This window comes from Rutidosis leptorrhynchoides, chromosome 8, assembly GCF_046630445.1.
Source record: "Rutidosis leptorrhynchoides isolate AG116_Rl617_1_P2 chromosome 8, CSIRO_AGI_Rlap_v1, whole genome shotgun sequence".
In the NCBI taxonomy this organism is placed as follows: domain Eukaryota; kingdom Viridiplantae; phylum Streptophyta; class Magnoliopsida; order Asterales; family Asteraceae; genus Rutidosis; species Rutidosis leptorrhynchoides.
In genome coordinates, this window is record NC_092340.1 from 66668339 (window position 1) to 66695940 (window position 27602).

Consider the following 27602-nt stretch of genomic DNA (forward strand, 5'->3'; position numbering starts at 1 on the left):
AGGAACTAATGAATGTTAATGTTGATGATTTTGAAATTAAAGATGAGACCATTCGGGAAGAGTCATTTGAGTCCATCTCTCATGAAGATAGGTTCCAAATCAAGTCTTCATGGGAGGAGCCTCCGACTCTTGAGCTTAAAGAACTCCCGGAACATCTTGAATATGCATATCTTAAGGAAGAAAACTAACTTCCGGTGATTATTTCTTCGAAACTCACCCAAGACCAAAAGACCCAACGTGTCTCATTACTTAAGTCCCACCATAAGGCCATAGCATGGAAAACCACGGACATCCCGGGGATCAATCCATCATATTGCACGCACAAAATCCTCATGGAGGAGATCTACAAACCGGTTATCCAACGACAATGAAGAATTAACCCAAACATGAAAGAAGTTGTCAAGAAGGAAGTGATCAAACTTTTGGACGTGGGGCTTATTTATCCAATATCCGACTCACCATGGGTGAGTCCCATCCAAGTGGTGCCCAAAAAGGGTGGGACCACGGTGATCTTAAACGACCAAAATGAGCTTGTCCCAACCCGAACCATCACGGGATGGCGTGTATACATTGACTATAGATGTCTAAATGACGCAACACAAAAAGACCATTTCTCACTCCCCTAAATTGATCAAATGATTGAACGTTTGAACGGGAGAGAATTCTATTGCTTTCTTGACGGGTTTTCGGGATACTTCTAAATCCCGATAGACCCTGAGGATCAATAAAATACAACCTTTACATGTCCCTATGGTACATTTGCATATCGGAGGATGCCTTTTGGGCTATGCAATGCCCCGGGGACATTCCAACGATGTATGCTTGCTATTTTTTTGGATATGATTGAGGATACTATGGAGGTTTTCATGGATAATTTTTCGGTATTCGGAGATTCATTCGACCATTTTCTTAAAAATCTTGATAAAATGTTAACACGTTGTGAAAATGCAAATTTGGTTCTTAATTGGGAAAAATGCCACTTTATGGTTAACGAGGGGAAAGTTTTGGGACATAAAATTTCTAAGGCGGGAATTGAGGTCGATAAGGCTAAAATTAGTGTGATAAAGGACTTACCTAGACCATAGGATATAAAAGCCATCCGAAGTTTTCTTGGGCATGCGGGGTTTTATAGACGATTCATAAAAGATTTTTCAAAAATCGTCCGCCCTATGACCAAATTGTTAGAAAAGGACCAACCTTTCTTGTTTGATGATGAATGCATCGAGGCATTCAATCTGTTGAAGGAAAAGTTAGTTAACCCACCTATTCTTATCTCTCCCGATTGGGACAGAGACTTCGAATTAATGTGCGATGCGAGAGATTATGCACTAGGTGCGGTTCTTGGTCAAAGAGTTGACCAACACTTTAGACCGATTTACTATGCAAGCAAAACCCTAAATGGGGTCCAATTGAACTACACCACTACCGAGAAAGAGTTTCTTGCTGTAGTATTTGCTTTTGATAAGGTTCAATCTTAACTTGTACTTTCAAAGACAACCGTCTACACGGATCACTCCCCGCTAAAGTACTTTTTCAAAAGCAAGATGCAAAGCATCGTTTGGTTCGTTGGGTGCAACTTTTGCAAGAGTTTGATATAGAAATTAGGGATAAAAAGGGAGCCGAAAATGTGGCAGCCGATCATTTGTCGAGGTTAGACAACCCGGGACTACAACCTTTAGATGAGACCAAAATTCGGGACACATTCCCGGATGAACACTTAATGAAAATCGACCTAATTGATGAAGTCCCATGGTTTGCCGACTATGCAAACTACTTGGCGTCAAATGTTTTACGAAAAGTTTTTCCTACCAACAAAAGAAAAAGTTTCTCAACGATTTACGATATTATTTTTGGGATGACCCACACTTGTTTCGCATTAGGGTGGATCAAGTGATTAGGATATGCGTTTATGGGCAAGAGGCCCGGGATATTTTAAGAAGTTGTCATAGTGGGCCAACGGGAGGCCACTTTGGTCCAAATCACACCGCAAAACAGATGTTCGATTCGGGGTTTTATTGGCCCACTATCTTCAAGGATGCACACGATTTAGTTAAGCGATGTGATTCATGCCAAAGGTCGGGATCCATCTCCAAAAGGGATGAGATGCCCCAAATCGGCATTAAAATATGCGAAGTGTTTGACGTATGGGATTTAGATTTCATGGGACCATTCCCGAACTCGAATAAGTGTGTTTATATTTTGGTGGCAGTAGATTATGTCTTGAAATGGGCCAAGGCTAAAGCCTTGCCAACAAATGATGCGAGAGTAGTTGTTAAGTTTTTAAAGGGGTTGTTTGCTAGGTTTGGTGTACCGAAAGCATTGATCTCGGATCGAGGGACACATTTTGCTAATAGTCTTATGGAGAGAGTCATGGAAAAATATGGTGTAAACCATCGTTTTTCGACCCCTTACCACCCCCAAACTAGCGGTCAAGTTGAGAATACTAATCAAGCCTTAAAAAGGATTTTAGAGAAGATGGTTAGTAATAACCCTAAGATTTGGTCAACCAAACTAGATGAAGCATTGTGGGGATTTAGAACCGCTTACAAGACACCCATAGGAACTACACCTTTTCGTCTAGTGTATGGGAAGGCATGTCATATTCCGGTTGAAGTTGAACATAAATCATTTTGGGCAATTAATGAGATAAACTAACCCTAGAAAGAGCTAAGGAAAAATGGGTGACACAATTGCATGAATAAGAGGAGCTTAGGTTAGAGGCATATGACAACTCTTTAGTATACAAAGAGAAAACTAAGTGTTGGCACGATGCTCGACTCAAAGGTCCCAAGAATTTAATCCCAACGATAAGGTCTTAGTTTACAACTCCCGCTTTAAGTTTTCACCCGGTAAGTTGAAATCTAGATGGTGAAGGTATTTCGTATGCCCGAGAGACATATTAAATTAATGTGGCTAATGTGTTATGATCCAAGTCGGGTCATACCCAATAACAAGCTTACCAACACTTTACTAGTATTTAATCTTAACGGTTGGATCGTTAAATAAATACGCGACATTTGAACTTTAGAAAATCGGTTTTCTAAAATATTATCACTTGAAATAAATTATTTGGATAATTTATATTTAATTATTTATAGGCTTAAATAATTATGTTGTATTGTATTTTATAAATTGGTTTATAAAATATGTAAGTAACAAATGCATGGTGTATTTTGTGACAAGGTTTATATAAATTGCAAGTTTATAAAATTGTCCCAATTTTATATAAACCCACTCAAAGTGCAGTTTTTGGGGTCAAACCAAGGAAACAATCCATGCTAGAATATTGCTACTTTTGAGATGCACAAGTTCACACAAGCATGGGCAAAAGACCAAGGATTGTGGGACTTAATACTAGTGCACAACACAACATTCTAAGTGAAAAAAACTGATTCATTTTCTGCTCAAAAAAGTCTGCTGTTGCCGTGATTTTTTAGAGAAGAAAAAGGGTAATCAAGTTTGTTTTGCAAGTGATATTCAAGTGCAATCAAATCCTAACCAAACTAGAGGGTGTTGGTGCATAAGCTTATGGGTATAACAAACTTGAGGCTTCAAGTTAGAAGCTTGATTTCAACATCATCTTCATCATCTATTGCTGTCCATTTTCAGCCCTCAATCTATATTGAGGAGGTAAATTATTGTTCCCTCTTTTAGTTTGTAAGTATATGTTCAAGGCTTGATAACACATAATGGAATTCATTTAAAAGGGTTTAACATATACACTTGATTATAAATGAAATAATGCTTTCGCTTGTCTTAATGCTCATAAAATTGGTTTTGTGATTTGATAAACATTATGAACTTGTTGAAATGTTGAATTCCATCAATGGTATCTAGAGTCGAAGTCTTGAAATATGCTTCGAGATGGTTTTTGTACTCACCATAACTTTGCATTTTATGTACATGCATGAAAATAGAATGCAAAAATTATTGGTTTTGGGTGGGTGGCTATTTTGGCCGAATTCTTGAGGGTACCAAAGTGGGTTTTGGTTTGCCATTTGGTTCATATTTTGTTCATATGTTGTTGTTCACAATCATAGCCAAGACCTTGTGGTTGAATGAATGTTTGTTTGGTTGATTTGTTAATTTTAATATGGTTGTAATTATTCATTCAATTAATTTGTAATAATATTCATTTGGCTATGTAATTTATTTTATATTTGGCATGTAAAATAGATTAAGTTGTAATTTCATTTTCTAGATAAAATGTATTAGGATATATTTTGTAACAAGATGATGATGCATGAAGATCACAAGGAAGAACACAAGAAGCATGTGGATGCAAGGTTAAGTAGGAGGTTAAAACCTCTTACTTTGTGTTTTACCCATTGACCGGTGGCATTTTGTTTTCGGCTAGACAAAATGTCTACCAAAAGGCTTGATTGTGAACATTTGTTTTGCATGCGTGGTTGTTTTAATTTCTTGTATGATTGTGGATTGTGTATGTTACTACAACAAGTTATCACACAAGTTAACAACAAGCAAAACTATAATTTAATTGGTTAAATTATTAACTATATGCAATGAACAAAACAACAATTTAATTGGTTAAATTGAAATACAAAAGACGTTAATAAATGGTTATTAAGAACTAGAAACGGATAGCACATATAAAATGATTTATATCATAGTAATAAAATTGGTATTATTACATGACATGAAAATGGATTTTCATAAGTACCATACACTAAATGCATGTTGGTGTATGGCATAAATGTTTTCTCAAACTAGAAATAACGAAAACTTAAAATCCCTTTTAACAACAAGGTAAACAAGTTTAACGCCATCCTATTATGTGACACTTAGGCGTATTAGGGAACTCATGATGGGATAAAGGTCACCTAACCGTTATGAGCAAACTAATATGATTAAGGTAAATTTTGCACACTTGTGGGATAAAGGTCACCTAACCACTTGTATGTTAAGTTTACACGTTTACACAAGTAGGACGACTTGATTTGGAAATCATGAACTTAGGGTCACCGAAGCATGATGAACAAATAGGCGTTGATGGGATAATATGCCATGCAAAAGGATTGCATGATCCCATAACTTAGAAGTTGCAAAAGGATTGCAATTGTCATATAATGACTACCTAGCTAAATCAAATGACGGGATAAAGGTCACCTAACCGAAATTTGGTTTACCGTTGGATTCTAAAATTTAATAAATATCAATTGGACTTAAAGGGTATTGATTGTTAAATTAAAATTAATACTTAAACTACTTTGTTAAATTTTGTAGATGGCCGCCAATAACAACAACATTCCAAATGCACCAATAAACTTTAACAACCTATCGTTGAGATCAATCCTTGAAAAGGAAAAACTCAACCATACGAACTTCATGAATTGGTTTCGCAATCTAAGAATTGTCCTCAAACTTGAGGACAGGGCGTATGTGTTGGAAGACCCCATTCCCGATCAACCGGACGAGGATGATACGGAAGGCATGGCTTATTGGGATAAGTATTGCACCGATTCGGTGCAAGTCTCTTGCCTTATGCTTGGGACTATGATACCTGAACTCCAAAAGGATTTTGAGCATCATAGTGCATATGACATGATCACACAATTGAAGGAGATGTTCCTTCAACAAGCTCGTGTCGAGCGCTTCGAAACGGTTCGAGCGCTTCATGCATTTCGGATGGACGACACCCAATCCGTTTCATCTTATGTCCTTAAGATGAAAAGCCTAATTGATCGAGCAAACCGTCTAAATTGCAACGTGTCTAATGAATTAGCCACGGACCTTATTCTCAACTCATTGTCAAAAAGGTTTGACACATTTGTAATGAATTACAATATGAATGGTTGGGATAAAAGCATTAGCGAATTACATGCCATGCTTAAGACAGTAGAAGCAAGCATGGGTAAAAGGGCTTCACCCGTGTTTACGATAAATGAAGGCGGGTCCAAAAACTATAACACTTCTAAGCCGAAGGCGGCTAAGAGGAAAGGACCCGCCTATCAAGGCAAGGGCAAGGGAAAGGGGAAGGTGGTTACCCCAACCAACAACAACAAAAAGCAAAAGGTTGCCGGAAAGGCTAACCCCAAGGAAGATCCGTGCTTTGGTTGCGGTGAGATGGGTCACTGGAAATGCAAATGCCCGGTCTATCTGAAGGAGTTGAAAGAGAAGAGGGATGCAGGGCAAACCTCAAGTAATGTATATATGGTATACATTGAGCTTAGTATTACTTCTTCTAATACATGGGTATTAGACACAGGATGTGGAACTCACATTTGCAATTTTATTCAGGGGTTCAAAAGAAGTAAACAAGAAACGGGAAGGTTAAGTCTCTACATGGGAAATGGAGCTAAGGTGCACGTAGTAGCTCAAGGAGACTTTATTCTAAAGCTTCCAAGTGGTTTGGAACTTATTTTGAAAAATGTTTTGTATGCACCCGATCTATCGCGAAACATTATTTCTGTATCCCGTTTGAAACAATGTGGTTTTAATCTTAATTTCATTAATGATGACATCCATGTTTCTTTAAATAATGTGTTCTATTTTAAGGCTTCGCCTTTGAATGGTATTTATGAATTGGTTCATGACAACACATCATACGATAGCTCAATACACCATACAAACACCAAGAAACTCAAAATAGATTTGAGTGATTCCTACTTATGGCATTGTAGCCTTGGTCACATAAACAAGAACCGAATACATACACTTCAAAAGAATGGACTTTTGAAATCAAGTGAGCTGGGCTTGTTTGACGCATGTGAATCTTGTTTACAAGGAAAAATGACTAAAGCACCTTTCAAAGGGACCTATGAAAGGGCTAAGGACTTATTGGGATTAATACATTCAGATGTATGTGGACCCTTTAAGCCCATAACTAGGAATGGTGAAAGATACTTCGTTACTTTCATTGATGACTTCAGTCATTTCGGATATGTCTACTTGTTAAGACATAAGGACGAAACTTTTGAAGCATTCAAGGAATATCAAAACGAAGTATAAAATCAACTCAATAAGACAATTAAGGTACTTCGTACCGATAGAGGAGGTGAATACCTAAGCGATGCTTTCCAAGATCATCTTAGAAGTTGTGGGATTATCTCGCAACTTACTCCACCCGGGACACCACAACTTAATGGAGTTTCCGAAAGGAGGAACTGAACCCTAATGGATATGGTTCGATCTATGATGGCTAGAAGCTCATTACCTCTATCATTTTGGGGTTATTGTCTATGCTCCACGGCTAGTATTTTAAATATGGCCCCAACCAAGAAAGTGGAACGAACTCCTCATGAGATGTGGTTCGGAAAACCCCCATCTCTATCATACTTAAAGGTATGGGGATGTGAAGCTTATCCTAAGCGATACGTCCCTAATAAGTTGAATGCTCGATCCACAAAGTGTATCTTCATAGGATATCCCAAGGATGATATGGGATATTATTTCTATGATCCTTCCGAGCAGAATGTATTTGTTGCTCGGTAGGCTGAATTCCTTGAGACCAAGTTCCTATTGGAAGGAAATAGTGAAAGGAAGGTAGATCTTGAAGAGGTTCAAGATCAAGTGGATGATACACAATTGGTTGATACTAGCACTCAACATGAAAATGTTGAAAGTGATCAAATGGATGATCAAAATACACAAGACGTTCGCAAATCTGGTAGGATTAGTAATCCTCCTGAGAGATATGGGTTTCTCATGGATGGTTGCTATGTGGTTGATTTGGATGAACCAACAAGCTACCAAGATGCTTTATCAAGGATTGATAAAGATAAATGGCAGGAAGCCATGAACGCCGAGATGCAATCCATGTATGACAACCAAGTTTGGGAACTGGTTGTACAACCTACTGGCTCAAGGCTAGTTGATTGTAAATGGCTTTTCAAAATGAAGACCGACATACATGGAAACTTGGATACATATAAAGCTAGACTTGTAGCAAAAGGTTTCACTCAAACTCAAGGGGTTGACTATGATGAAACTTTTTTGCCTGTGGCAATGCTAAAGTCTATTAGGATATTATTTGCCATTGCTGCTCATTATGATTATGAAATATGGCAAATGGATGTCAAGACCGCTTTCCTAAATGGATATCTTGTGGAAGATGTCTATATGGTTCAGCCTAAAGGTTTTGTTGATCCGAAATATCCTAAAAAGGTATGCAAGTTAAAGAAGTCAATCTACGGATTGAAACAAGCATCTAGAATGTGGAATCATCGTTTTAATGAGGAAGCCAGAAATTTGGCTTCAATAAAAATGGCGATGATATATTGTAGGAGCACTATCATGTTCCTTGTACTATATGTGGATGATATATTGTTATTTGGAAATGATATTCCGGCAATGCAAGGAGTTAAAACATGGCTAAGTAAATGCTTCTCCATTAAGGATCTTGGAGAAGCACAATACGTTTTGGGGATTGGGATCTACAGGAATAGATCCAAGAAACTGATAGGTTTGAATCAAAGTGCATACATTGAAAAGGTCTTGAAAAGGTTCAAGATGGAGAACTCTAAGAGTGGTTTGGTACCTATTCAAAGAGGAACACCTCTCAGTTCATCTCAGTGCCCTACCACGAAAGATGAACAAGAGAGAATGAAGAGAGTCCCTTATGCATCTGCTATTGGGTCAATCATGTATGCAATGATATGCACTAGACCGGATGTGTCATGCGCCCTAAGGTTGACAAGTAGATACCAGAATAACCCAGGAAACAGTCATTGGATTGCGGTTAAAAGTATATTGAAATACCTTAGGAGGACTAAGGATATGTTTCTAATATATGGATCTGGTGAGGAGGAACTTGCTGTAAAGGGTTACGTGGATGTGAGTTTCCAAACTAATCGAGATGATTCTCGATCACAATCCGGTTATGTCTTCATGTTAAATGGAGGTGCGGTCTCTTGGAAGAGTTCAAAACAGGATGTTGTTGCTTTATCCACTACAGAGTCGGAGTACATCGCCGCATCATTGGTAGCTCAGGAAGCTGCATGGATGAAGAAATTCATCGACGACTTAGGAGTAGTCCCTTCCATTCAGGACCCTCTTGAGATCTTTTGTGACAACGAGGGTGCGATTGCTCAAATCAAAGAACCTCGTGCTCACCAAAAGACCCATCACATTGAGCGAAGATTCAACTACATAAGGGATGAAGTTGAAAAGGGAAAGATATGTATTCACAAGGTTCACACAGATCTTAATATAGCGGATCCTCTCACAAAGCTCTTACATGGATCAAAACATACAGGACATGTTTGTGCATTAGGGCTTTGATATTCTAGTGATTGGTCATGATCTGTTTTAAGTATTGTAACGGAACGAAATTGTTCAAACTCATTAATATAATTATGGTATTAATTTATCTTGAGTCATGTTCCTATTTTGCATATTTTATCCATGAATAAGTAATTATTCTAAAATTCCGTAGTCGATCACATTCGTGGGAACAAGTGTGAGGTTTAGACTATTATGAACTTTGATTGGTATACATTCACAGTATGAATGTGGGGGCAAGGTTGCAACCAAGGTTCATAGATATTTGTGGGACACAAATATTGGAAGACCCGCTCTCAAGACTTACTAAATAGAGCCTTTGTGGTTGATCACATGTAATCTTGAGTAAAGGCGAATATCATTGTATCCTCCGACCTGAGATACATATTGGGTTCGGATATTTACCAAGTACTGTGCCTTGATTCTTTCCTTCGCTATTCTGAAATATGGTAGTTCATAAGGAAGAGCTCAGGTACAATGCAAGGTATATATTTAGGACGTATGTAGTCAAGATGGAATTTGTCCCTCTTATTCGTTGAGAGTCAGATGTCTAAGGCCTGATAAAGTTAAATCTAGAAGAGAGTGATCACTCTGTATCTCTTGGATATAACATGACATCTAGGACAAAAGGAAATAATGAAAGATTCACCTATTCGTATTCGAGATGGGAACTCGAAAGGGATGATGTTATTGAATGGCACAAAGTCATAACATATTGGGGGTGATGGACGGTCGTTAGGTGGTATCCGTCACTTGCATTAATTTCTTATGTTTCTCGTGCAAGTGGGAGATTGAAGGTATTTCGTATGCCCGAGAGACATATTAAATTAATGTGGCTAATGTGTTATGATCCAAGTCGGGTCATACCCAATAACAAGCTTACCAACACTTTACAAGTATTTAATCTTAACGGTTGGATCGTTAAATAAATACGCGACACTTGAACTTTAGAAAATCGGTTTTCTAAAATATTATCACTTGAAATAAATTATTTGGATAATTTATATTTAATTATTTATAGGCTTAAATAATTATGTTGTGTTGTATTTTATAAATTTGTTTATAAAATATGTAAGTAACAAATGCATGGTGTATTTTGTAACAAGGTTTATATAAATTGCAAGTTTATAAAATTGTCCCAATTTTATATAAACCCACTCAAAGTGCAGTTTTTGGGGTCAAACCAAGGGAACAATCCATGCTAGAATATTGCTACTTTTGAGATGCACAAGTTCACACAAGCATGGGCAAAAGACCAAGGATTGTGGGACTTAATACTAGTGCACAACACAACATTCTAAGTGAAAAAAATTGATTCATTTTCTGCTCAAAAAAGGCTGTTGTTGCCGTGATGTTTTAGAGAAGAAAAAGGGTAATCAAGTTTGTTTTGCAAGTGATATTCAAGTGCAATCAAATCCTAACCAAACTAGAGGGTGTTTGTGCATAAGCTTGTGGGTATAACAAACTTGAGGCTTCAAGTTAGAAGCTTGATTTCAACATCATCTTCATCATCTATTGCTGTCCATTTTCAGCCCTCAATCTATATTGAGGAGGTAAATTATTGTTCCCTCTTTTAGTTTGTAAGTATATGTTCAAGGCTTGATAACACATAATGGAATTCATTTAAAAGGGTTTAACATATACACTTGATTATAAATGAAATAATGCTTCCGCTTGTCTTAATGCTCATAAAATTGGTTTTGTGATTTGATAAACATTATGAACTTGTTGAAATGTTGAATTCCATCAGATGGACGGGTCCATACATTGTTAAGAAAGCTTATCCTACAGATTATGTGGAGTTATATGGGAATGGGAACACTTTCAAGGTTAATGGTCATAGATTGAAGGTTTATAGGGATGACATCAATGCTATTGAGCTTGATGACATCAAGCTCTACCCAAAATGACACCTTTGCGCTAAAACGGGTCAAGTGATAGACCCGTGATCAAACAATCACGTTTGTGTATAATTGTGCATTTAGGATTGAATTTCATTTAGACTTATATGATATTATGTTTTTTATAGTTTGCATTTGCATATAGTTGCATTTCATGCATTTGGGTAAATTCGAAAAACGTCAAAAATAGCTTTTGAATGAGTTGAAATGAATTTTGAAACTGCAAAACTGCTTCAGGTACAAAAGTGACGCTTTTGTCCAAGGAGCGGCGCTTTTGGTCTTCCAAGAGCGACGCTTCTGCTTCAATAGTGACGCTTTAACCTGTGATTTTGGACCAAAAATGGACAGTAGCCAAGAACGGCGCTTTTCTTATGAAAAGCGGCGCTTTTGTTTAATTGAGAATGTAATGATGCAATTGGTCATTTTATGCTTCTATGTTATGTCTAGATAAAAAAGAATCAACTTTCATGCTTGTATGAGATTAACTTGAATTCAGGATTCTTGATTCTTTGACTTTTGACTAAGTTTGACCAATTGGGTTGTGATTAAAATTGAACATTATTTGTTAGTTATTATGCTTGTTGATTTGGCTAATTGCTATACTAGAATGCATGCTCCTAGTTTTAAGCTTGTTTTGACTTTTGATTTTGACTAGGAGTTAACTTTTTGCAATTAGACCATGTTACACATGATTGAATGTTTTGAAGCCTTATCTTGAGCATAAATGTAGGGGGCACATTCCACCACCATTGTTTATATGCGATATATTTGATGGTTGCTAATGTTATGGAAACGTTTTTGGCGCGTATTGTTTGTTGAATCTATTGCAGGGAACTACTTCTAAAGGAGAGGTTAGTTTTACATCAACCAATGTTCATGAGTGGTTGCAAGTGATCTTAATGGATGAAACAACTCAAGACCAAGTGATTAGTAGAATTCACATGCCAGTATGCCCAGCAAGGTATATCTATTGGACTGAGATCGAATTAACGGGGTTAGGTCATCAAATTCGGGAAACATTCACAGTTGAGCAGGATAATAAGGTTATGCGCCCATGGGAGATGCTCCTTTACATGAAAGAGAGTGTTTATCCATTGCTAACCCATGAGTTCTTAGCAACTCTTAGGGTTGATTTCAAGGTCGCCTCTCCATGGATCCGCAACTACCTCAGGTTCAGGCTAGGGGGTGAAGAATGGCAAATGAGCATGGCCCAATTCATAGCATGCCTAGGTCTATACACAGATTCTGATCCAGATTCAACCTTTGCGTACTTGGCAAAATGTGAGACCTACAACCCGAATGAGTTTGATCCCAAGCAAGCATGGAGCGAAATTATTCATGTCAAGCCAACTCCCGATAATCTACTCCCAAGTGCGCTCAAAAGCCCGATACTTAGGTGCATCCAAAGGTTTGTCGCTCACTCGGTCTTTCACCGAACGGTGGACGTTGATAATATGACAATGTTTGATATTTGATTGATTCATTCTATCCATAAGAAGAAGCACATTCACATTCCCAACCTTATCGCAAGTTATCTATTCGATGCAAGTGGTGAGAAATTGGGATTCCCAAGTGTTGGTGGTCATTACGTGACCCACATCGCAAAGTTCCTAAAGGTGAATCTCAATGAATCAGAGGAGGTACCCATGGAGCGGTTGGGCTATCAAGAGTGCATTCGGAGGGGCGTGTACATGTCAAGCCGATACTCAAGGGAATTTGGTAATAAATTTTCATCATGGTTTGTGAACAATCTATCTTTTGAATTGGCATGTAACTTAACTAAATTTGATGCTTGTGTGTGTGAAACTTCTACTGGTCGATTCGGTGTGGGGTAGTAGACTCATATTGCTACTCTCACACATGAACATCTTTATGATTGTAATAATTTTACTTGGGCGTGTGCTAGGTATTCTTGTGGTTGTTTGTATGTTCTTGCTTGTTGTGGTTCTTAGTGGCAGGATACACCTTATTGATGATTGATCCAAGCCTGGTATTAAGTTCAGGCGTCAAGCTCATCGACTTGCATTCCTTTGGTGATTAAGTTTCTCGAATGGTAACAACAAAGATCATTTGATCTTCGTCGGTTTTTACTTTCTTCCCTCTCATCTTCTCTATTTTCAAAATGTCCCTCATTTTCACTTATTCTATCGCTTTAATGCAATGAGGGCATTGCATACGCTAAATGTAGGGGGGAGAGTTAAAATTTCGGGCCATTTTTAAACTTTTTCGGGTAAACTAGTCACATATACTCTCTAAAGATTAAAACTTGCATTGTCGACCAATTTTTGGAACAAGTTTTTAACCATTACACTAATTCATATCATAAACACGAAAATGGTTGAAACTTGTAAAAATTTTCAAACTTTTTGGAAAAAGTAAAGTCTTTTACTTGATTTTCAAATCCTAAGGAAGTAAAGTCTTCCTTTTGCTTCATTCTTGTGATTCACCAAGTGAAAGTAAAGTCTTTCACTTTTCTTATGATTTTGCGCAAAAATGATAAAATTTTGAGAAAAATCAAATTTATGCTTGAAAGTTAGTCTTTCATGCATGTGCACCAAAACCAAGTGTTTAAAGCTTTATGCTTTAACACTTCCGGATGAATAAAGTCCATCCATTGTAGGGAGTCAAGTCTCCCAAATTTCGTTCTACTTGGTGTGGGAGACTTCCTAATCCACACCATTTCATATTGACATTGGTTGTCTCATCATTTCATGATGTTTCAACCGATGTATCATACCGTGGGAAGAGAAGCCTTGAGCTTCACAAAGTGCTATCCTTTTTAGGAGCAATGGCTTCGTGCTAGTGTTGCTAGACAACATAACCCATAGCCAAAAGCTATGGCACCCTTGCGCTTGCAATTAATGAAAAGGTAGTAACTATTTCCTACCTTTTTCTAAAAATAAGCATAAAAGCTTGTTATGTGGGAAGTAGATAAGCATCATCTCATGTTGGAAGTAAAGTCTTCCAAACTTGGAAGTAAAGTCTTCCAAGTTATGTGTGTACCAAGCTTGGGAGTAAAGTCTCCCAAGTCAAGCTCGATTATTTGAAAGGAAGTTAAAGTCTTCCCAGTGCTTAAAAAATTTAGAATTGGCGGACTCTCTTATTTAGCCACGTGGGGCCCTAATTCCACGAACCTCCGTCAATGCTTTCGCCCTACTATGAGAGAAACCATAGAGTTGTGATAGAAAGCTTGATGAGTTCGGGTTACCCGTGCCCGGGTAACCAAATAAAGGTGGGGTATCCAGTCCCTTACATTTGGCACACCCACCTTAACCCTATACTTGAAATTGATGATTATTAATTGGAATTGACGAAAAATAGGTGTTTTGGGGGCATGGAGGTGGAAGAGGGATAGCCATTGCGGGTTGATGAGGTGAGCATTCTTTTTGGAAGCGTATTATTTACACGATGCATTTCATGATTAGTGTTGATGTGTGCAATTTTCATGGCCCTTATTCATTTCGGGGTGCATTTTACATACTTTGGGTACACTTTGAGTTTGTTTGAGTAGACTTATATTTGATATGATCGATTTGTTTGATGAGTTTATGGCTATCCCGTGAATCCTACATATTTGGTCAAGGTCAATGTGGTCAATTTCGAGTTTGTAATGATTTGATACTATTTTGATTGGTGTTTGATGACCTTCTCGTAGATGAAGTTGACTTTGACCGGGGGCATGATTGGTTCGGGTAGACTTAGGCTTGAATTATGTTTATGTTAGCGTTTGAGGATCGAAGATTTGAAGATACTTTTTGGAGCTTGAGTTAAGCTAGTGTTAGTAGAAAGAAGAGGATAATTGTGCTTGGTCCTAACAAGTGCAAGTTTTTGGAGAACGCTATTACCGCCTTGTGCATATTCATGAAAGGTATCATTTTGAGCTTAACCTTCTTGCACTTTGGCAATGTTCACTTATTTGTTCTCTATCTCCAAAGCTTGTTTTGTCGATTATTTGCTTGAGGACAAGCAAAGGTTCAAATGTAAGGGGTTTGATATTGCTCCATTTATATATATTTTATTTCACGATATCTACCTCACTTTGCTCGGTTTTGACTATCTCGAAGCCTATTTAGTGTTATTGAGCTAATTGGTAAATTAAGGGCTAAGGAGTTGATTTCGTGTAAAATTGACCAAATCATGGGAAAAATTGGCTAAGAAAATGACAAGTGCAGGAAACAGCTCTAAAAGCGCCGCTCCTGTATAGGAGCGCCACTCTTGAAGGCCCAAAAGCGCCGTTCCATAAGGAAAAGCGGCGCTATTATGCACGATTTGTCTCCATTTTTCTCCAGTGAGCAAAAGCGCCGTTCTAAATGTCAAAAGCGTCGCTCCTGATCAGCCAAAAGTGTCGCTCCTCAACAAAAGTGTCGCCCATATTCAAGCCAAAAGCGCCGCTCCTGAAGTAAAAGCGGCGCTCCTGACGCTGTTTCAGCCCAGATTTTCAGTACTATAAAATGAACGAGATTAGGTCATTTTTCATATGTATATTTGGGAGCAGCTGCTTAAGGTCCGAATTTCACATACTAAACCCTAATTTTATCATCCATTGGTGTTTAAGGGTGGATTCAGGGAAGCTAGCTCAAGATTCATCATTGTTTAGCTTAGTTCTTCATCTTCTTTACATTTTGGGTTGTAATCTTCACTTTACTTTTCATATTTAGCATTGATTACTTGTAATAACTTGAAGATGATGATGATTTACATTTCTATGCTTATTATTAATTTAATTTTAGCTATGATTAGCTAAATCTCTTGTGTTTGCTTATCTATGAATCTCTAATGCTAGTGTTTGCCCCAAATCAATTGATTATTGTTAGTTGAATGAATTACATGATCATGTGTTGTTGAGTTAGCTAAAATATCCATTACTATGAGTTTGTTTTAGGCGTGACTTTGATTACATATGTTGTGTAGCTCTCTTAGTGATTTGAGAAGTGAATCAATATGTGCTTCAACACCTTAGGTGATCTAGACAACTAGTTTAGGAATTGCAAGTGATTGTGTTCTTGATCTAGGTTGGTTTTCAATTGGCCTCTAGTCAGCATAGTAATGTCGATTATCTTAAGTGATTTCGATAGTTTTAGGTTTTAAGTGATTTTAACCTAAGCTCAATCTCAATGGCCAAATTATGCTTAACTCGATCTTAAGATATAAAGCTTATGTGAATTCGTGGAGTATCATTTGATTTGAGGTTTAGTAGTGATGCTAAACATTTAATAGTTCGACAACTAATGAGATAGCAATATAGGCAAAACGGGGCAAGCCAAGCATAGAGAGGATTAGATAAGTGAACATGTCTTCGTTAATTTGTTTTAAGTCTTAATACTTCACTACTTGTTTCTTGTTATTAGTTTAATTGATAAATTTAGGTTTTTTTAATTGTGCAAGTTTTAGTTGTTAATTGATATCAATCGACCCCCCCCCCCCCCCCAAAATTAAACAAACCCTAGGACAATTGATAGTTTCAAATATCCAACTTACACTGTGTCTCTTGGGATGAACTTGATAAGAATACTTACATCAAAGTGCTATAATAATCGGGTTCTAAGTGCTCGTTAGTTGTGTGTGCTTGATTGTAGTGTTTAAATCAAGTATAAATTTAGAGGGTAAAATATGTATATCGCACGAATGCATCACATATCCTTTAAGAAAGTTTAATATGCTCTAAAGCCTTTACATTGGACCTAAATAATTGTGTTTTAAGAAAAAAATTAGAGTAACCTTCGACTTTTTGTTTGCCATATGTGTCCATGTTTGTTTTACAGCCTTGGATGTTCTAATGTATGGAAGAAAGTTGATAAAGAAGTTACTCTGTACAAGAGGTATATATTTAATGATTTAATCTGATTGTATATGCTTCTGTTTTCTAAACTATTATTAATGGAATCTCTGAAATACATGATATTGTATAGTTCCAAGCATCGTATAGTTTCGAACATATTATTCAATAATCTTAGTATAGGTGCATATTTGTCTAACTCATTATATTATCTTATAATATTTATTTATCAATGGTTGTTTAAACAAACCCGTGATTTCACGGATCTTTTCACTAGTTTATATTTATTAAAGTAATTTTTTTATTAAGAAAATAGAATAAAATAAAGAGGAGTGATCTGTACACATCAATTTTTAGTTGTATTGTTGTACGCCACTTAACATGCATTTTGATGTTGTACTGTATAATACTATAATACATGTTTGGTGGTGTATTACTTAAAATTGGTAGTGTACGGAAATAAAATTGAGTTTGATTCTAGTTGTCACAATTACTATTGTGGTATTTTTTTGTATTTTATTGTTTATATGAGGGAGTTTTGTTTATTGAGAAGTTCTATACTCGGATCATTTGGGGCTTCAATAACATGATTAAGGACATTTTGGATCAAAATAAATTTCAAGTGTGAGTGGAAGAAGTGCCAGGCATGTTCACACATGATCGATAGTTGGGGGATGAGATGTCTGCGAAGTTCGCTCCTCAATTGAATCGATCACTTCTTATGGGTTCCTCGCCGTTACAAAATTTTAAGGAAGCCTCTGTTACGTGCGTTGATGGTAGTTTTGAGTATTAAAAGAATGTAAAGGTGCTCGGTTCTTATGTGTATTCACAGCACTATAGGCAGATCAAAGCTGTCTTGGAAGAAGGAGGTGTTACCGAAGATATGAACGCTACTGTCTCTTCTGATTTAGCTGATTTGTTTTAGTATGGCCCTCTGTAAGTGTTGGCTCGGGGCATGTTCTCGTTTCTAATGATGAGGTACCCGTTAGTAGTGGTTCACATGTTTCAGAGTCGGCTCGGAAGAAACATTGCTCATGTTATGAGGACTTTAGGAAAACTTTCAGTACGATGTCTTTGGTTAAGTATAAAGATTCCGGAGTTAGTAAGGAGGTTAGTTTGAATGACTATCTTGGCTTTGGGTGTCTTTGAAGCAAACATGAAAGTTACGGTTGGACAGTAGTCCATATTTGACTAACATTTAAATGTGATAAACATGTGGTTGTTAGAAATTGTCCAAGAGAAATTTGATTTTGTATCATCACAATTCAAAGTTGGCAATGTTTGTGTTTTCACATGGGGTTGGTGTGATCAAGAGTTGTTGGCAACTTGTATGCATGAATATATTCATGTATAAATAGGTGATCTTGCAGAGAAGAAAAGAACATTCACAAAATAAGTATCACAAAAGAAGTAAACATAGTTGATCGATAACATTAAAAGGAGTGTGTTTCTTTGTGAGGTCGAGAGTTTTATTCTTATAAAGAGTGTAAAAGAGTGTACTAGAAACTTAGATTTTATCCTAAAATCTAAGGGGCTTGGGTTTGGGTTTAACACATAGTGTACTTTTTCTTGTACCGGGTTCTTTTATATTATAAGAATAAAGGAGACTCTTGGGGTGGAGGTAGGCAGGGTTTTGCCGAACCACGTTAAATCATCGTGTTATCATTTACTTTATTTGCTTTCTATTATTTCTCGCAAATTTGTCTCGAACAAATTATATCCCCGCTTCCGCTGGTGTGGGTGCGCTAGGCAAATTGTCATAACAAGTGGTATCAGAGCGTATCCAGGTTTATCGGATAGTTTTTTGGTTTGAGATGGCGGGAAATAGCGGTAGGCAGTTTAAGGTGGAGCCATTTGATAGAAACGGGAATTTCACCTTGTGGCAAGCAAGGGTGAAGGATGTCCTGGTTCAGCAGGGCTTGGCAAAGCCATTAAAGGGTAAAAAGGACGGCAAGCCAGAAAAGATGACGGATGACGATTGGAATGACATCGAGGAAAGATGTGTCAGTACCATTCGCCTTTCCATCAGTGATAAGATCATTAATAATGTCAGTGGCGAGACAACCGCGACAGGGTTGTGGGTGGCCCTCGAGAAGTTATATCTCGGGAAGAATATGACCACAAAGCTAAACTTGAAGCGTGATCTTTATCGGTTGAAGATGGAGGATGGCGGGAATATCATTGAACACATGAACGTGTTTAATGGTCTGGTGGATCAACTTGCAAAAGTTGAGGTTAATATTGAGGAAGAAGATAAGGCCCTTATTCTTCTTACCTCTCTTCCCAGTTCGTATGATACTTTGGTTACTACTGTTCTTTACGGAAAGGCTACTGTAAAGATGGAGGAGGTAGTACCGGCACTTTTATCTCAGGATAAGAGACAAAGATCTGATGGCCGTTATGAGCATGAGTTTTCTATGGTTGGTCATGGAAAGGGAAGGTTTGCCGAAAAGAGATCTGGTAATAAAAGTAGGTTCAGATCAAGAGACTGTGTGAAGGGTGTCCAGTGCTTCAAAAGTCAAGAGTGGGGTCATTACAAGAAGGATTGTCCACTTTGGAAGAATGGTGAAGATAAATCTGGGGGTTCATCAGCTGCAGTAGCAGTTAATGAGTCGGTTAATTTAGGAGATGTTCTCACAGTCTCCAAAGGTTCTACTTCTGCTCAAGATGAATGGATTTTAGATTCCGGTTGTACGATGCATGTGTATTCCAAGAAAGCTTATTTTGATAAGTTAATATTAAAGAAAGCGGGGGTGCTGACTTTAGGTGATGGTTCAACATGTGATGTTGAGGGTGTTGGCATTGTGAAAATAAAATTATTTCACGGAGCTGCTTACACTTTTGTTGGTGTGGCATACGCACCAAAGATGTGTAAGAATCTAATTTCCTTAAGCCAGTTAGATTCTCAAGGATACGGCTATTCGACCGTAGGTGGAGTTATGAAAATCACACGTGGCAGGAAGGTCCTGATGAAGGGAGAGAAGTATGAGGGTTTATATCGTCTGGTGACGAGTACCAAATGTACTCGTGTCTCGAAGGTTTGGAAAGTGTGCACACGGAAAATTAATCGGGAACATGTGACGACATGTTTGATCAAGTTAGACGATGGCGAGAAGGGAAATCCTACTGAGGGAGAGGTGATTCGAGACTCCTCTCCGGAGTTAGCTATGTAAGTTGACAGGGTCAGCTGCACATGTTTATTGGCCGTTTTATTTGAATCAGGTTCAGGACCGAGGTGATTCAAGGTGTGTGCAGCGGTGATAACGGAGGCCAATGGTGAAAGTACTAGGTGTTAGTATTTTCGGTGACGAAGAAGGTAAATGTTCGTCAAGGTGGAGATTGTTGGACAGTAGTCCATATTTGACTAACATTTAAATGTGATAAACATGTGGTTATTAGAAATTGTCCAAGAGAAATTTGATTTTGCATCATCACAATTCAAAGTTGGCAATGTTTGTGTTTTCACATGGGGTAGGTGTGATCAAGAGTTGTTGGCAACTTGTATGCATGAATATATTCATGTATAAATAGGTGATCTTGCAGAGAATAAAAGAACATCCACAAAATAAGTATCACAAAAGAAGTAAACATAGTTGATCGATAACATTAAAAGGAGTGTGTTTCTTTGTGAGGTCGAGAGTTTTATTCTTATAAAGAGTGTACTAGAAACTTAGATTTTATCCTAAAATCTAAGGGGCTTGGGTTTGGGTTTAACTCATAGTGTACTTTTTCTTGTACCGGGTTCTTTTATATTATAAGAATAAAGGAGACTCTTGGGGTGGAGGTAGGCAGGGTTTTGCCGAACCACGTTAAATCATCGTGTTATCATTTACTTTATTTGCTTTCTATTATTTCTCGCAAGTTTGTCTCGAACAAATTATATCCTCGCTTCCGCTGGTGTGGGTGCGCTAGACAAATTGTCATAACAGTTACCATATATGGAGCCTTGCAAGGTCTCTTCTATTATTCAATCGAAGTTGTTGTCGTGGAGCCTTGAAAGGCTTCGGTGTTGGTGCTCTCTTGGCCTTCTCTTATCGTTGTGATGCTGAGCTATTTGTTTGTTTGTTCGTTCGTTGTGGGTCTTCTTTAGCCCGCTCGTTTTTTTCATATCATGAGTTAGTTTAGGTTTGTTTTAGTTTGTTTGTTTGTGTTGGGGTTCTTTGGTTAGCTGCTTTGTAGTGTATGGTTCTTTTGGACTTTTGGTTGTGGTTGAGTTCTTGTATCGTATTCTTTGTATGGTCTTTTCATTCTCGGATGAAAGATTCCCATTTTGTATAGTGAATGTGAGTACGTGACCTTCATTTGTACAATTGTACGAGGATTACGAAGCACCACTGGAACACGAAAAGGATCGATCAAATGATTTAGCTAGCGTGTATGTATTGGTATGAGCTTATGTTTATGTCCTGGCTTGTTGGGCTCTTCATTTGTTATTGTTATGTTATTATTCTCCTAAGTTAATACGGAGTATATTGTAATTCCAAGTCACTGGACATGGTTATCAACAAACATCGGATAACCTCTAATCTTGTTGTCACAGAATGAAATAAAGTATTCATCAATTACAAGGTTTATATTTTTTCACTATGCTAATCAATTATTTTTATTCCATTTCAACTATTTAGCTAGCATTAAAATTTCAGATAATATACTAAATGATGCATGAAATGTTGTTAAAGGTGTACATCTTTGTATGAAAGTTACTTTGAGATTTCTTAAAAGAAAAAAAATGATTTTGCGAACGACAGCCCTAAAGGTTGTCGTTAACACGCTTTAAAAATGTTGTACAATTTGATAACCGTCTTTATGAAAATGACTAATAACCGCCATTTATAATAACTTAATGCATGTTAACGACAGCTCCAAGGGCTGTCGTTAGCAAATCCAAGAAAAAAATGTACTCGTACTAACGATACTTACTAATAAAGTGTTTCATAAATGTTACTCTGTAGTCGGTACTATAATGACATACACATATGCATACTTGTATGATTTATCACTGGAAATTTAAACAGAACGACAACTTTTTTACGGTCAGTTTAACATAACGTCAAACACCAAGATTATGTGACTAACCATGATTGAACGCTGCTTATTATGATTGAACTTTGTTAAACCTCAAATTCATCAAGTTATCTTTATTACTATACATAACCAAGCTATTTGACAAAATACAACAAAATTAAGATTACCCACATTTACCTCGTCCCCCTACGTCTACCAAAGCCATAAAGAGGAAACCAAGAACTACTAGTGGCCGTAAGCCCGTAACGCAACATAGAGGCTGCTCTGAAAACTAACTCAGTTAGATATTAGATTTGGATATTGAATCTAATTTTGTTTTGGTTATATTTGTTTCATTATTAAGCACCCGTACATTGAATTAATCTGAACCCGTCTATAAAAAAGTGTACCATAACGTTTGTATCATTTGTTTTTATCCCCAACTAATAGTTACGAAGTACTTTAGTTGGTTTCCAATTCGGTAACATAATGAGTCTCACGAGAGCAATTAACTAAGTAATATTACCAATGTAATTACAAATATTATTATTCCCTTAAAATTAACCAATTTAATTGGTATACATACACCCACAATTTTGAGACATTTTCTCCCCACCCTTTCTTTGCATTTTCCAAACCAAAAACACACACACAGATCTTAATAACCCAAATCACCCTATAAGCAAATCATAACAACATTTTCTACCCGTTATCATCTCAGTAGTTGTTGCGGAAACGAGTGTACGGACCTTAACGACTTTTTGTTTTTCGATGAATTACCAACCAAAGGTTTAACCATTGACGACGACGAATTCATGCTAAAACACATTGTCTGAGACAAGTTAACCATCTCCACCATCGACGGTGTTTGGTAACTCTGTATCTGGCTCGTTTCCTCCGTTGAGTCACCCCTAGCGGTGGCTCGTTGCCACGAGTGTGAACTCAAACCCGACAACACGTATGCCCTACCAGACGACTCATACAATTTTCGACTCGCCATTCTCTCCTTCATTTCACTCAACTCCGCAACCAACCCTACACACAACCGATCTGCTGAACGAGCCGAAACCGTATCCGCCAACTTTTCACGACAATCATCGAGCACCGCCTTTGCCGCCGTCAGATCACCACGTTCCGCCGCAGCTTGAGCTTCGGCTATCGCACTGGCGGCTCTAAGCCTGTTTCTTTGTCGGTCGACTTCAATAGATACCATCTGTTCGCCAGCTGTTGTTTCAGTCCTAGCGATTATGACGTCATCATTTACGCCAGCTGTCACCGTCGTTCTATTTAATGGATCTTTATGAATTACTTTAAATCTAACTAACGACATACTCTCGTTACACGTCTCGTCAACCGGAATATCCATTGTTACTAAAAAATCTCTCTCTTCTTCAGCGTATAAATCACCGACATCGATTAATCCCGATCGTCCATTTGGATCTAAACTAACTTTATAACTCCCGGCTTTAATTGACTTAACTTTTAACATAGGATGAACACACACAACTTCAACACGTAATTCTTGAACCACGACACTTAAAAGCCCACCGATACACTGAGCAAAAGCGTCTTGTATCACATTTTCCGCTTCTATAAACGAAAACATCCCGCCAGATTTTTCCGAAATCATATGCATCGCATTAGCATCGTGATCCGTACCGAACCCGAACGTGTGAATCGGTATGTTACAATCTGGTAACAAAATATGGTGATCGGTTTTTAAACCCTTCGTTCGAGGACTTAAGGTCGTGTACGTGTCCTGTCCGTCTGACAACAATATAAAACTGCTAACGGGATTGTTAAACTTTCGATCGGTCATTACTTTGGCCCCCTTTTTAAGAGCTTCGGCTATATTGGTCCCACCGTTAGCAACTAACGAGTTAATCATCTGTAAAGATTTTTGTTTCCCGGTTTCGGTCATACGACGAAGCGGGAAAAGACGGCGAGCTGAAGAAGAGAAAGCGATAACCGACAACCGGTCTAACGCGCCAAGATTTTGTATTACAAAACCCATAGCTTGTTTTAGTAATGCAATTTTAGTACCTGTCATGCTACCACTAATATCGAGAACAGTCACTAGATCTAACGGGACCCGCGCGTTGCGATTTGGTTTGGTTACGGGAGCTTTAAGACGGATTAAAATGGCGAAATCGTTTAAGTGATTGGATCTTGCAACTGATGAAACTTCAGGGTATGTTTTAATATCTATTGTTCCGTTTGAATCGGGATTATGAGAACAATCTTGTTCGTTTTTCGGGTTGATAAGTTCGTCGTCATCAAAGATATAAGGCTCGGGATTTGTTGTGGAGTGCGTTTGTTGTGGAGGTATACCTTGTAGAAGTTGATATGAATTGAAGTCGGATAATGAACGCGAATTGACGTTTGATTTTGTACGAGAAGAACTGGATTTGTCTATAGGAATTTGTTTCCATCTTGCACGACAGATTGGACAGACACGGTTCCCGTGTTTTACGTTTGATGTAATGCAATGAAAATGGAATGAATGTGAGCATTCTGCAGTGAAGATAGACCGACCGTTGATGGATTTCATTGTTGTCAAGCATATTGCACAAATTCTCTGTAATACAAATTAGAATTTTGGATTAGAAAACAATAGATTTTGAAATCTGTATTAACTGAAATGTAACATTGCATATGGTAGAGTAGATTAATAGATTGTTGCTTGTAGCACATTGTTATTCATGTAAACTCGATTACTTGTGTTAATTTTTGATTATTTAATATTAATATTAATATTAATATAATATACTATATTGTGTTTGACAATTATTGTTACTGCTGCTTGTATCTATCACAGTAACAATTACAATACAAATTTGTATCAGTGTCATCTAGACCTTTTATGTATGTAATATACAAATTTAACCTTGCTTAAACAATGCAGTTTTTTTTTTTTTACATTTTTTTTGCTTTTAAACTCGGGAACACAAAAAATAAAACTTTATTCTCCACTTCTTTTCTATCATTTTCTATTCAATTCACTTTCTTCTTTTCTATAAAAAAAAAAAAGTAGGGAACAAAGTCTTAATTTCCTTTGTAAGTGAACAAGCACTGCACATATAAGTTGTCAACTGATGAGGTGGTCAATTTTCAAGAGAATATAAACATCATTAAATTTAATACAGTTATTTTTGGTCCTTTCACGATCATTGAGCAATTAAGTACGATCGTCTCATAGTTAACGACTACAGACAGTGATTTTTTAAGAGGATCAACTTAAACGGATGATGCATCTGGTGTGTAAGTATTTACTTCAAACTAATGACTAGATATCTTTTAGTAGGCTGGCATGTGTCATGTAATGTGAAATATTCTGCGCGATTATAAAATTAAAAATGTAGACTTTTTAAAGTATAGAGTATTCTTGAACTGGTATTTCAACGATGAAGGTTCCAAGGCAATAAAGAAAAGCATATATAGTCAAAAGTAACAACACATATGAAAAGAATTAAAACTCAACAAGAATTTCTACCCTTTTCAAAGCTAAACGGGGCAGTTTACTTACCACTTAATGGTCTGTTCATGTACAGCTCTTAATTCAGTAAGTAAAATTGTTATTTCTTTGGCACTATCTGAAAATTGGTCTAGAACATGAGACATGGAATCAGACACCCCTCCAAAATAAGAGGCAAATGGAAACAGAGGCAAATTCAGAAAAAAAGTAAACAACTACTTTCATCAACATCAACATAAACATAATCCTTAATAAGTAAAGTCCAAAAGTATTTATTCAACTACGAAGAAAAAGAAAGAGACAGGTTTAATGTGTGAAAGTGAAGGTGTTGTTGACCAGACAAAGCACTTTACCTTAAACAAGGGGCAGTATAAAAGTAACAAAAAGGTCATATAAGTATTCAGAAACACAAATTCCTACATCATGTTACAATAATCTACTCTCAAATATGACCAATTGACACTTATTACTTAAATACAAAATAATTAAATATTTATAATAACTGATAATCTGATTTTTGAACGGCGATTTTTTTAACAACCTTCATCATTTACAATATATACCACCATTATTGGTGTTCAATTGTTTTAAAGAAAATCATGTCATGCCTAAGGATCGAACTCATGACCTCTCTCTCTCTCATGACACAAAGTACATGGGGGAACCGTTGGGCTATGCCGTTCAACTGATAATATGATATAACAAATAGTCAAATACTTATTTCCCTACAAGGCCTCAATAGAACAAATGATTCCTGATATTTACATTACAATACTAAAATTTATCCAATTACATGCAACCCTTTCACAGGATGACCAAATTTATATTTTTACTTATTACCTCACAAACTAATATTAATTGTTTTTACTGTAGCAGAGTAAAACACAGTTGCAGTTCTTCATATTACTCAATTACACACCTCTCAAATTGCAGCTAATCAATCAATCACTACTAATAATAGCAAATTCATTAAAAAAAAATAACACAATTATATACATATATTAAAATAATAGGAGAATCAATATTAGTATATAACAATAAGCTAGTAAAATAAATTATAGATATGAAAGTACCTTAGAGGAAGATTTAACGCCATATTTTGATAACTGGAGACCGGAAGAAGACGGAGTGGGAGTAGTAGGCATCCGGTGCCGGACATCTGAGCTCCGGGAACGGGAGGAGGGCGCCGGCGAGTGAAGAGAATCATCGTCGTCGGTGGTTGTAGGGAGGTGAAGACATGTATTTAGCCCTAGGGCAAGTGTCACCTTCCTCCATTTGCTATCACCTCCCATTTTAATTGTTAAATGTGATGAATCAATTAATAATTAAGATTCAATATATATAGATAAAAAAAGGGTATTATAATAATGTAAATTAGGAATTTTGTTGATAGATCTTAGGTAAAGCAACATTCTTCAAGAATTTTGTTCAATGAATATACGTTGATTTCACTTTTTCCCTGATTTTATTTGGTCTCGAAATTAGGGTTTCTGGACATGAAATCGATAGCTTTTGGAGCTTATATAGTTATATATAGATATAGATTTTAGATAGATATAGATAGCAGATATAGAGGTGAGGGGTAAAGCTGGAATACCAGCTTTATTGGGAGGATGGATTAGCAATCGACTACTGTCTACCAAATATATAAATCCTAAATAATGTAATAATTAAACTAAATCCTAATGATTTTAATAATAAAAAGAATTTAATTGTGGAATTAAATATTTTAAAAGCTATTATTATATCACTAGGTGAAAAATCGTATTTGCCTAACTAATAGTGTTACAGAATAATTTGATATTTAAGGACGAGTCAAAAAGTTTTAATTCGTACATTGGAATATAGCAGGATTTTACAAAATGAAGCACTAACTGGAATATTAATTTTATTACTTACTAATAATAACCTTTATTTATTATTTATTACTTATATTATTAGCAATGTTGCAAAATTCGCTATTCGGTGATTAATCAGTCGGGACTTTGGAAGGATTAATCGATAATTCGGGGATTTATCGGAGATTAATCGGATTGTACTGTTTATATTTAAATATTAAATTTTAAAAATTATATGCGTAACTATAGAACAAAATCATAAATATAAAGATAATTTTTAACATAATTGTATAAAATTGTTCATTTTGCTTCAAAACTACAAAATTCTAGTTTAAATTCATGTTTAAATGTCAACCATTTTTCACTTT

At 36.8% G+C, this 27602-nt stretch overlaps 1 protein-coding gene across 1 annotated transcript; it reads right to left on the reverse strand.

The window, feature by feature from the left end:
- Positions 1 to 22421: 22421 nt before the first annotated feature.
- Positions 22422 to 26872, reverse strand: LOC139861798 (E3 ubiquitin-protein ligase WAV3-like). The gene is made up of 2 exons (XM_071850304.1): positions 26470 to 26872; positions 22422 to 24499 (listed from the first exon to the last, which is right to left on the reverse strand). The coding sequence occupies exons 1-2, from the start codon at positions 26686 to 26688 to the stop codon at positions 22634 to 22636; spliced, it is 2085 nt and encodes a 694-aa protein (XP_071706405.1). The 5' UTR covers positions 26689 to 26872; the 3' UTR covers positions 22422 to 22633.
- Positions 26873 to 27602: the final 730 nt, after the last annotated feature.

Bases quoted from the DNA above. Each gene is read 5' to 3' on its own strand.
- LOC139861798 (XM_071850304.1), bottom strand. From the start codon at position 26,688: ATGGGAGGTGATAGCAAATGGAGGAAGGTGACACTTGCCCTAGGGCTA. The intron at 24,500-26,469 runs GTACTTTCATAT...TTTGTATTACAG, and splicing joins GCGTTAAATCTTCCTCTAAG to AGAATTTGTGCAATATGCTT.